The 12030-nt window shown below is 36.5% G+C and overlaps 2 protein-coding genes across 2 annotated transcripts; one reads left to right on the top strand and one right to left on the bottom strand.

Moving 5' to 3' along the window:
* The first annotated feature begins 2354 nt into the window (after positions 1-2354).
* On the top strand, positions 2355-7069 carry dazap2 (DAZ associated protein 2). Its single transcript, XM_054609635.1, has 4 exons — positions 2355-2514; positions 3673-3791; positions 3880-4131; positions 4285-7069. The coding sequence occupies exons 1-4, from the start codon at positions 2502-2504 to the stop codon at positions 4411-4413; spliced, it is 513 nt and encodes a 170-aa protein (XP_054465610.1). The 5' UTR covers positions 2355-2501; the 3' UTR covers positions 4414-7069.
* Positions 5398-11041, bottom strand: LOC129100107 (uncharacterized). The gene is made up of 6 exons (XM_054609636.1): positions 10822-11041; positions 10428-10468; positions 9078-9140; positions 8878-8937; positions 8697-8741; positions 5398-8605 (listed from the first exon to the last, which is right to left on the bottom strand). The coding sequence occupies exons 2-6, from the start codon at positions 10432-10434 to the stop codon at positions 8433-8435; spliced, it is 348 nt and encodes a 115-aa protein (XP_054465611.1). The 5' UTR covers positions 10435-10468; positions 10822-11041; the 3' UTR covers positions 5398-8432.
* Positions 11042-12030: the final 989 nt, after the last annotated feature.

The following is a 12030-nucleotide window of genomic DNA, read 5'->3' as shown; positions in this document are numbered from 1 at the left end:
TATTTAGACTTTGGCTATCTATCTATACAGTACCAGTCAAAAGTTTGGACACACCTTCTCATTCAACTACTTTGAAGAATCTAAAATATAAAACATATTCTGGTTTGTTGAGCATTTCTTTATTTACCACATAATTCCATATGTGTTCCTTCATAGTTTGGATGTCTTCAATATAAATCAACAATGAAGAAAAAAAATAATAACCCTTTCATGCATAGAGGTCACTACAGTGGACAGCTATTCAAATGTTGTTTTCTTGTATATGCATGGGTTTTGATGGCATAGTTGCACATCAGCCACTACAATAGTGCTCACTGTAGTGGCTGATGTGCAACTATGCCATCAAAACCCATGCATATACAAGAAAACAACATTTGAATAGCTGTCCACTGTAGTGACCTCTATGCATGAAAGGGATAAAAATAAAGAAAAACCATTGAATGAGAAGGTGTGTCCAAACTTTTGACTGGTACTGTATATATCTATCAATTTGTCTCTCTATCAGTCTATATGTTGTTGTTTTTTGTTTGTTTGTTTTTAATACCAGCCTGTATTCTTTGACCCTAAATGATAGGCCCGTTTATTTTCACCTTCAATACACTATATACAAATACACTTTATACTCTGTATACACTTTATACTCTGTTTGCACTGCCAAATCCAATGTTTACACTGCACTGTTTGCACAAATTTTTAATTTTAGTGTCAGTAGACCACATGACACTAATACACTAATACACTAATACACTGTGCAATACAATAGTAATAATAGTTTCTGTCTGTATATATAATATTTCACTTACTGTGGATTCTCTACTGTTCTTTACTGTTTTTTATTGCTCATTGCTTATTTATAATACTTATTTTGATCTCTTTTTTTTTTTCATTTACTATGTCTCTTGTTTGCACTATCCTCTTTTCTGCTGGGACTAATAAAGGATTATCTTATTTTATCTTATCTTATCTTATCTTATCTTAAATACTCACCTGCTGTACATAGTAAAGTTTTCATTCCTTTTGTGTATTTTTATCTGTATATTGTTGTTATTGTGTTGTATATTGTTGTTCGCTGACTGAGGGCTACCAAACGAAATTTCGTTGTAATCACTACAACAGTGGTTCTCAAATGGGGGTACGTGTACCCCTGGGGGTACGTGAGATTTTTAAAGAATATATTTAAAATTAGCATCCATTCAAAAATCCTTTCAAAATAGTTATTTAATAAATATTCAATAAAATACAAGTGTAAGTTCATGAACTGAATTCAATGCCACAATGCAATCTTCAGTGTTGACAGTTTAATAAATCAGACACTGATGGCACAGCGCTGTGTGTTACATCTTTATTTCAACCAAAAATGCTTTGCGCTGGTTAGGGGGTACTTGGCTGAAAAAAATATTTCACAGGGGGTACATCACTGAAAAAAGGTTGAGAACCACTGCACTACAATGACAATAAAAATCTCTTTATCTCTATATTCATCTTCAATCACTCTTGAACCCCCCCCCCCCATCTCTTTTTGTCTCTCTTTTCTTGTCTGTTGTATAGTATGTGTATTTATTGTCTGTGTCTGTGTAGTTGTATAGTATGTGTATTTATTGTCTGTGTAGTTGTATAGTATGTGTATTTATTGTCTGTGTCTGTGTAGTTGTATAGTATGTGTATTTATTGTCTGTGTAGTTGTATAGTATGTGTATTTATTGTCTGTGTCTGTGTAGTTGTATAGTATGTGTATTTATTGTCTGTGTAGTTGTATAGTATGTGTATTTATTGTCTGTGTCTGTGTAGTTGTATAGTATGTGTATTTATTGTCTGTGTAGTTGTATAGTATGTGTATTTATTGTCTGTGTCTGTGTAGTTGTATAGTATGTGTATTTATTGTCTGTGTCTGTGTAGTTGTATAGTATGTGTATTTATTGTCTGTGTAGTTGTATAGTATGTGTATTTATTGTCTGTGTAGTTGTATAGTATGTGTATTTATTGTCTGTGTAGTTGTATAGTATGTGTATTTCTTGTCTGTGTCTGTGTAGTTGTATAGTTGTATATTGTCTGTGTATTGTATAGTATGTGTATTTATTGTCTGTGTCTGTGTAGTTGTATAGTATGTGTATTTATTGTCTGTGTAGTTGTATAGTATGTGTATTTATTGTCTGTGTAGTTGTATAGTATGTGTATGTATTGTCTGTGTAGTTGTATAGTATGTGTATTTATTGTCTGTGTCTGTGTAGTTGAGCTGCTGCAACACTTGAATCCCCCCCATGGGGATCAATGAAGGAATATAATAACACCAGTAGGGGGCGCCCGCAGTCAGAACACCGAACGCGTCGAACCACAGATCGAGAACGACTGACGTCACCACTTCCACAACAACAAGAAGCTGAAAAACAAGGAAGTGAGTGATTGTGAAGCCGTAAGCTGCTATAAAGGCCGTGACAAGAAAACGCAGAGCTCCCGTTGAAAAATCTTAAAACTCCCATCCGTCTCCGCACCAGTCAAGAACAATGAACAACAAAGGTATTTCTCCGGCCTTTCGTCGGGCGTTTAGCCAGCTGTCCGTGTTGCGGTGATCGCGGCTGAAGCGGCGGTGCGGCGCTGTGGTCGTGGCCATCTGCAGCGGGGGATGCACGCTCAGCTTCCGTGCATTGACAATAAACTCATAAGCTATATGTTTAGCACACGCACAGGTTGATCTCCGGTGTATATGTGATGATTAAACACCGTGTATGTGAATAATAAACGGATAAATACACTGTCATCGTGTTTTCAGCGGTGCATTAGTGGCCAGTCTCTGCAGCTAACAGGCTACATCTGAAAGCACAGCTAACACGGGTTTTACTCTTTTAGTTCACATGCACGGGACTCTAAATCTGCATCCATCATTTCAATCCACGTTGTGCATTCAATATGTGTGCAGGTAGTTGATGTTTATGTGTGCATAGTGCGGCTAGTTGTGTCCTTTTACTCGGATATATGCGCGGTATTTGATGGTACTCGGATCCTTTGTTGCTACCAGGGTTTGAAGCGCCCAGGCCGACAAATAACGATTATTTTTCATGATCGATTAATCACCGATTATTTCCCCGATTAATTGCTTTGTCTTGCTTCTGCAAATAGTACAAGATGTGCATGTTTCATTCTCAGACCCGGACTGTTGTATTAAGAAAACCCGGAAAATATTCACTTTGGGGAAAGTGAAACCAGAGAATTTACCTTTTTTTTTTTTTTTTTTTTAATTAATACTTTAATTGCTAATTAATTATCAAAATAAATTTTCTGTCAAATATTCGAATAAGCATTTCAGTTCCGTATAGATGTCATCCACGTTTGACTTGATGCACGATTTTTTTCTGACGTTTTGTCAGTTTTTAAACCCTGGTTCTGTAACTAAAACAATAACTTCAACTGTATTGTTTTATACTTAGTTCATAGTTTTGGCTTTCTTTTTTTTTTATCTTTGTGTGTAAAATAAATCTTTCCGGAATTGGGACTAACTTTCACCCCTCAATCTATACATGTGCAGTCATTATTCTTTTACTGCTGAAAATGTGGTATTGTTTGCTTTGGCCTGACAATAAACATGACTTTGCTTGTTTCTGAAAAACGTTTGACCTCTAAAATTATTCTTATGAATCAGTCACTGTCATTTGCTTAAAGTGAAATGTTGTTTTGCAGGTTCATATCCTCAGCAGGCTGTGTACCCTCAGCAGAGCTCTGCCCCTGTATACCCTCCTGCTATGCAAATGTCTCCTCAGGCACCTCCTTACACAGACACACCACCTGCATATTCTGAGGTAACTATTGCATTTATATATCCTTTGATAACAAAATACTCTCAATAAACGGTTCTATTAAGTTATTTTTCCATGTCTGTGTCTGCAGATATACCAGCCCAGATATATGCTTCCACATCAGGTGCCCAGTCAGGTGGCGCAGATGTCCTCTCACTACCCTGGTGCTCAGATGTTCATGCCCATGCAGCATGCACATATGCAGGTTGGGCAAATGGGCCAGAATGTCCCCATGGCTTACTATCCCATGGGAGCCATGTACCCCCCTGGTTCAACAGTGATGGTAGATGGCGGCTTTGATGCTGGTGCTCGCTTCACAGCAAGCAGTGGTGTTTCCATCCCAGTGAGTATCCACCTAGTCCAATTATTCTGAATTATTGCAGTTAGGATGCTGTTGTGTTGCAGTGTCATCTTTTTACTGGAGTGCGGACCATTATCAAATCCAAAGTGGATCGGCTCTCGACCAACGCTCGTGTTTGTTTCTCCCCTTCTTTAGCCTCCACCTCCTGGACATCCCCCCAACGCAGCTCAGCTGGCTGCCATGCAGGGGGCCAACGTTGTAATGGCACAGCGCAAGAATAACTTCTTCCTGGGTGGATCCAGTGGAGGTTATACCATCTGGTAACAGCAACTCCTCAACTCCTCCTTCATGCCTAAACCGTGTCCCCGCCCCAAATGATGCCCCAGTTCTTCCCCCATCCCATATGCCTCCCTCTTCAGGCTGCTTGGCCATGCCACAATACTGATATCACCTAACGGAATGTAATATTTTAGCGCCCTTGTAAAAGGTACAGTACTCCACTTCTGACCTAGAGATCAAATGATGAATGCCACTGCCTGGAGAGGACAAATGCTAATTTTTAATGTCGTAGAATTCATTCCATTATTCTTGAATAGGTCTAACCTATTTTGGTCATTCCAGATTGGACCTCTTTCAGGCATCTGTATTTGTTCAAGAGACCTGCTCTCCTTTGATCGAATGGATCACAAATTACATCGAGATGTTCTTGTATACCTGTAAAAGCTACGTAAATGAAATATTGAAATATCAGACCCGCGTTATATAGTTTAGCTGCTTTATGGTGAAAGTGAAATGCAGTTACAAAGTTGCAGTTGAAGTGCAAAAAAAAAAAATCCATTTGTCTTTTTTGAAAACTTTTAGTGTAGTTAAATTAATAGATGTGTAATAGTTTCATGTAAATACCAGTATAATGATCATGAGAAATTACATCTGAACTATACAACAAAAAAAAGAATTAGCATCTTGGATGCTTTTAGCTAGAATTGTCTCGTCCTTTGCACAGTATCCAAAATATCACAGCAAATTTGTTGTACAGTCTACCTGACAGATTGTTACATTTAAATCACTTGTAAATTCAATAAACTAAACTGAAGCAAATAATTTAAGAAAAGATTTCATGCAATATCCAAAGTGGTTTACTGTACCTTGTTGGGCAATTTGTAGATGAACATAGTGAAGTGCCAAAGAGCACTGGGGATAGCCCTAATTTGAAGCAAATTAACTTCAGTAAACTTAAAGGAAAGAAATTTAAAGTAAATCCAAATAGTAAGTTGAATGGGAAGGGGTGGTTGGTGTAACATTTTTACATTTTTTTTTTCTCCTGTTTTTATTTCACAGTCGGATACCCAGAGTTTATACACTAAATGTTTTATTGTACAGACTTCAAGAACTACTCTCCACTGTTTCTTTGTCTTTTCACACAGTATAATTTAGAATCAATCCAATTTTTTAAGTATTTATTCACCGTAGAAAATTGTCACCTTTGTGATAGCATTAGTTTCTTGTCGTTTTAAAAGGTTGAGGAGACTTTAATAAATATTTCAGTGTTTCTTTTTTTCCTTCATTACTTTTCCACAATTACATGACTAGTTAGTATAATACACTTTTTAGTACAACAAATGATCTGGTTGTAACAAAATTTGGTCTCGATGCACTTATGTTTGGTTGTGGCTTGAAATTTAAAATGTCACAATTTAAAAAGCAAACCTATCTTCAAATAAGCAGGTGTGAGATTGTTGGTCCCGAGACCTTCAGTTTGACATGAATGCAATTGTAAGTTGATGTCACTTTATGTGGATTAATCACATCTTTAAATTGATGCATACTTTTGCACCTTTGCTTTGTAAAATTTGATTAAATACTTTTCAACAGAGATGCACTGCAAAGCAAATCTGAGTGGTTGCAGACTAGGGTCTACTCTTTCTTTTAATTCAGTTTTCATGACTTAAAAAAATGAAACGGTGAGTTTGCTGGACCTTTTTAGAAAATCCATCAAGTCTAGTCCATTTGAAAGTAATGTCAAGATGTGTCGTGTTGTTTGGTAGCCTTAAAGTGTATGCCAACTCGCAACAAGGCTATATCACTGTCAGCACAATTGTTCATTTGCAGATTTTTTTGTGCTGCTAATTAAACTTTAGATTCTTTACATAATATGTTATCTTGCAAGCTTAAATAAGGTATCTGAAACTAGCTAAGTTAGTATGGATACCATAAACGTATATTTGTAGATATTCTTAATTTTGGTGTCTGGTAGCGTCGATGTATCACTGGGTATCCGACACGCCATATCAAGTTTTCACAGCTGTGGCCACCAGAAAACAAATGCTGATGCTGTCGACCGACATTTAGTTATTTCTGTGTTAAGCCGGAGAGAGCAGCTGTCTGGAAACGTGCTTCGTTCGTCTGATGAACTTCTGTCAGCAGCTCATAAAGAAACTACGATACCAGACATGACCATTGTGTCACTCGGGTGTTTTTCTTTAAATGGCTCAATGTTCATTTATTCTCACTCGTGCTGTCGTTTCATACAGCTCTGCTGAGGAAGAGGCCACAGCTATCAAAACTTAAAAGAAGAAAAAAAAATGAATCAGTCTTAAGGTTTTTTCTTTTTTTCCCCCATCTCTTGTTTGTAAAGAAGCATAATGGTGGCTTTGTCCCAGCAATATGAAGTACTGTAAAATACATCTGACCAGTAGATGCTATGCCAACCACAGCCAGCAAATGGACCGCTCTTTGTTGAAGGATTATGGACATTTATAGTTCAGGGATTCTCTTTACAATACTTTGTAAAACAGATGTATGTACTAAAGTGATGTGACAAACTTTGGTACACATTCTATCTTTTAAGATTACTAAAGGAGATGAGTGTCAAAAAGATGGAATACTTTGGAAAAAGGTCTTAGGTGCACTTAACTTTTTTATACTAAACTTAAAATTTAAAATGTAAGTTTAGAATAAAGGTTATTTTGGAAATTTGAAATGCTGCATGTTTGTTTAATTTTCTATACATATACATTGTATTAGAACAGGGCAGGTTTTTAGTTCAAGATTGTGACCTGAGATGACACCTGGACTATTTGGTTATTGTTTTTGATGTGATTATAGCTTAAATGTTGCCTTTCCCTGGCCGGACTGCATCACAGGTAATGGATCGTTTAACCAACTTACTTGATTGTTTGAGTGGATGCTACTTGCTTGGCCTTCATACCAATATCACTTTTGTCATAAAGAATTATCTCCCACCTTAGTTTAGTATGCATACTGTACGAAAGAGTCAATAACTCAAATATTGTCACTTTGATATAAAAGAAATTGAATCAAATGTGGATTTTTTTTCATTTTAATTCAGCAGTCCACAATAAATCCCACCTTTACAGAAGCTTATCAAATTCAGTCCTTGTTAATACTGACCGGTTTGGATTAACACCCATTGTGATAATTTGATACTTTTCTGGAATTTATGTTCAATATTTTGTCAGCTGATCGACTCAACAATGTCAACAAAAACTGAATTTATGCTTCTTTATAGTGTTTTTTTATTACATTGGATGTAGCCAGGTTTATCTAACAAACTGTGTAAAACATTTCAGATGTTACTGCATTGACCATCGATTCAAAGTCCGTTTGTGGGTTTATGACAAACTATTATGAAACACATTCAAAATCACTGCAAGCTGTCACACTATAAATGGCACTAGTCCAAAAACAAGTTTTATTGGCTTCCACATTTATCTCAAATGGGGAAGTCATCAGTAAACATGTCTCGCAAGGAATAATACAAAACGAAAACCTGGTACAACAAATGTTTAGGCTGTCCTGAATTCAAAAAGGAAAACATTGTTTTTAACTAGCTTATAAAATAATTTCATAGAAAAACTATCATTTTAAAAGCAAATCAATAGAACAGTAACTTTCCCCAATAGCTACATAACACATCTTGTAAGATATTTTGTTTTTTTTGTGGGGAAACAAACTGAATGACATATTGCAGATAGTAGAAAAAATGAAACATGGATGATAAATAGTGTAGCAGATTGTTGCGGAGTGTTTACAGATCAAGCAACTGTGACATGCTAAAATCCCACCACCTGTTTCATGCGTAGCTCTGCTAACCTAAACCACACAGCTGTTGTCCTGTCACCTGCTCCTCATCCATCGATATTCACTCTAACGATCTAATCTTTGGTATTGCTTGTGCGCTTCTGCATTTTTCACAACACACAACTTAAAACATGTTTTGTTTTTTCTGCCACCGTGTGCAGAAGTCGTGGCCTTCCCTCAAAAAACAGATAAACAGTCCTATTTCTTAGCAGTCTTCCACAGAACCTTGTCTTGGTCATGGTTCATATGAAGTATTCCTTCTTTTCGCTCACAGCCTGGTTATTGTGCTCGTCATCGGGGTCCTCCCCCGGAGCCGGCTCCCCTGTCGTCCTGTAGTCTCCTTTGTTGTGGCAGAGATACCGGTAAAGCAGGAAGCCCAAAGCAGCTACTGTCATCAGGATGAGGACAATAACAACTGGAAAAATAAGGCAAAATAGTATTTTTTTTAACTGCTGTTTTCAAACATTATGACATGGAAAAGTTCAGATTGAAGAGCGACCGGTTACCTGCTACAACTGTGTCTGAACTGGAGGGGGCTGCTGTCGTTACCACTGAGGAGGGAAAATAAAACAAGCAAAAGTGTTTTAAAAACCACTGGTGGCTGATTCCAGGAGGAGACTGGTTTGTGTGTCATAAATAGAAAACAGAAAAAAATTATGAAATAAAATACAAAAGTGTCGGAGTTACCCTGAGTCATGGTGGTGTCTGCTTGTGTGGGAAGCGTTGTTAAAAGCCCCATACCTGATGCTGGACAAAACACAAGCATTACACGCGTTGCTAAAACAGCACAGATTCCAAGGTCATGATATCAGAATACTTGTTGGCTGCAACTCAGAGATTTGAAACCAAGTGAGTTCATATCATCAATAAAAAATCAGTGTACTCACCTTTTGTCGCAATTGTGTTTATATATGTGGAGAGTGTTGTCGAAGGCACCGTACCAGGAATCTCTGGACGAGTAAAAGAACATGTTAAAAATGTCACACGGCCCTATCTTCAGCACACGGTCTGCTAATAGAGAGTTGTGTAACTGCATAGCTGCTGGCTAAGGTGGGAATATGAAGTGTGGTGACCCACTAATCTGGTTATTAAGGACTGGCACTGAAACAAACCTGTCAACCCGTTGTTTGTTTCTTCTGTGATGCAACAACTTAATGACAGAGCACACCGGTGATAGAAATACTGAGAGAGTTTAATTCGGTAAAAGTAACAATTCCACTTTATAAAACACTCCATAACAAGTCCTGCATTTAAAATTCTACTAAGGTGGAAGTACAAAAGTATTTTGACCAATAGATGTTTGTTTATCGATGGAAAGAAAATAATTTTGGGGAGAAAAAGGCTTGATAGAGAGGTCATAAATTACTCTAAATTCAATATTTTGTGGTTTGGACTGTTGTTCGAACAAAACAAGACATCCGACGGCGTCACCTTTGGCTCGAGGATTTTGGAATGGCCATTTTTCATTGTTTTATAGACTAAATGATTAACTGAGAAAGTAATCTGCAGATTATTTAGTTGCAGCCCTGATCAGCAAAAGGTACTAGAGTTATGAAAAGTAAAAGCATGCATTGGGCTGCAGAAAGGCTCTCATCAGAATGTTAGGATATATCATTGGATAATTATTACTGGCACATATTACTGTATCTGGTTGAGGTGGAGCCGGTCTTAACTAAAAAAAAAAAAAATAACTGTTGGGTAAATTGTATATGACTACATATCATTTTATAAGATGATCAAACCTTTTGTATGTAAAAGCTGAATCTGCAAAGTAACTATTTCTCATATTTCAGATGAATGTAGTCTGAAAACTACTACTGTGATGGTTTTATCAATTGAGCTGTGGATTCTTTTTTAAATGAGTTGATTAATCCTCAAGGCACAAGGTGACATCAGTCAGTGTCTTGTTTTGTTCCATCATTAGTTCAAAACCCAAAAATATTTAGTTGACTAGAATGTTTGACCAAGAAAAACAGCAATTACATTTGAGAAACGGAGGGTTTTCTCTAAGAACATCCGATCATCTAATCGATTAATGTTCATCGTTAAACAAATGGAAGTATTAACCAGCATGCAATTAACCTAAACCCCTGACTACAGAGAAGTAGAACAACCTCAATGTTTCACTTTACTTAGTAAAGCACTTTTAAGTGTTATTTTATATGAAAATACCAAGAAGATCAACTGTGTCATAGCAGTACAACAAAAGAAAACAGACATTCAGAAGTTGGACTTACCATTCATGATTAGTTCCTGTTAATTCACTGGCCAACTTTACCTGAAGAAAAAAAAAATTAAATTAAATTAAACCAATTAACACCCACATGTCTGACTAACATTTCCGCAAACGTTGTAGATGCATGTTCAGGAAACCATTTGTTTTAACTCACATGGAAATAAACCGGTCAACACCTATTGAACGACTGTTTCCGACACACTGACTCTTTGTCTACGCCTAAGCTTTGAAGGGAAACACAACTTCACCGCCCTGATTAAGTTAGTTTACTTAACACGATGTCACCTCGGAGAACTAAAATACTACCTTCAAGCTTCATTTTCTGCGGACCTATTTTTTCTCACAATTAACAATCAGGCATTGTTCATCACAGCTGTTTGTGTGAGTTTACCTACCTGGCTGCAGAGGAGCAAATCGAAACTTCTGGGCTTTAAAATCCGATTTTTTCCCCTCTGAAGTTGGAGAAAACAAACGCACACTTGCTATCTGAAGTTTGAAATGTAATCTGCGTGCGAGTCTGCTGAGGCGTCTGAAACTGCGTCTGTGAGACACAGTAAGTAGTGACACTTTTTTCTCCCAGCACTCGTGAGTCATGCAGCACACGCTCTCGATTTCCGCCCCTCCCTACTCCTCCCCCTTCTCCCTTTCAAAGATCATCTAATGGCAAGATGTGTAACTCCTAAGGTAAAAATGTGAAATCTTATGACTGTCCAATCTATTATCAAGTCATTTTGCATGTTGAATAAGAATACATATATTGACTATATATATTTACAGTACCAGTCAAAAGTTTGGACACACCTTCTCATTCAATGGTTTTTCTTTATTTTTTTTTTTAAAAAAATTTTTCTACATTGTAGATTAGTATTGAAGACATCCAAACTATGAAGGAACACATATGGAATTATGTGGTAAACAAACAAATGCTCAACAAACCAGAATATGTTTTATATTTTAGATTCTTCAAAGTATTGAATGAGAAGGTTCTTCAAACTTTTGACTGGTACTGTATATATATATATATATATATATATACCATATATATATATAGTCAAAATATATATATAATATATATATTTATAGTCAAATTTAATATATATATAAGATAAAATAAGATTCACTGGTTGCAGCTTCTCAAATGTGAATATTTGCTGTGACTTTGAGTTTTCTATGATAATGAATTAAATATCTTAGTTATATATATAACAGTGAATCTTTTGCCATCTTTAAGAATCTTTTTTAAAATGTAATTGTTTGATTTAATGATTGTTCTAATAGTTGCTGATTAATTCGACCTATCATTTTGGCTCAACTGGAATGTGTGGGGTAAAACATAAAATCCTGATAAGCACATTATTTCTCTAAAAAGGATCACGTTGGATTCAAATTTAATTGCATGATAAAATTCACCTGTATTTCAGCGGTTTAGTGTTGCACATAGAAGGACTTCCTGCAAACCTGAAAAGGATAAGTGGTTACGCTGATGGATGGATGGACATTGAAGGACTTGGGAGTGACAGATTAAAAAAAAAAAGGGAAAGAAATGGTTGAAATCTGTGCAGCAGAGGGCGAGATACCCACTTTTAGTTCCTAGTATGGGTCAA

This window comes from Anoplopoma fimbria, chromosome 12, assembly GCF_027596085.1.
Source record: "Anoplopoma fimbria isolate UVic2021 breed Golden Eagle Sablefish chromosome 12, Afim_UVic_2022, whole genome shotgun sequence".
Lineage (NCBI taxonomy): Eukaryota > Metazoa > Chordata > Actinopteri > Perciformes > Anoplopomatidae > Anoplopoma > Anoplopoma fimbria.
Note: the sequence above shows the minus strand (reverse complement) of the source record. Positions and strands in the feature narration are given on the sequence as shown.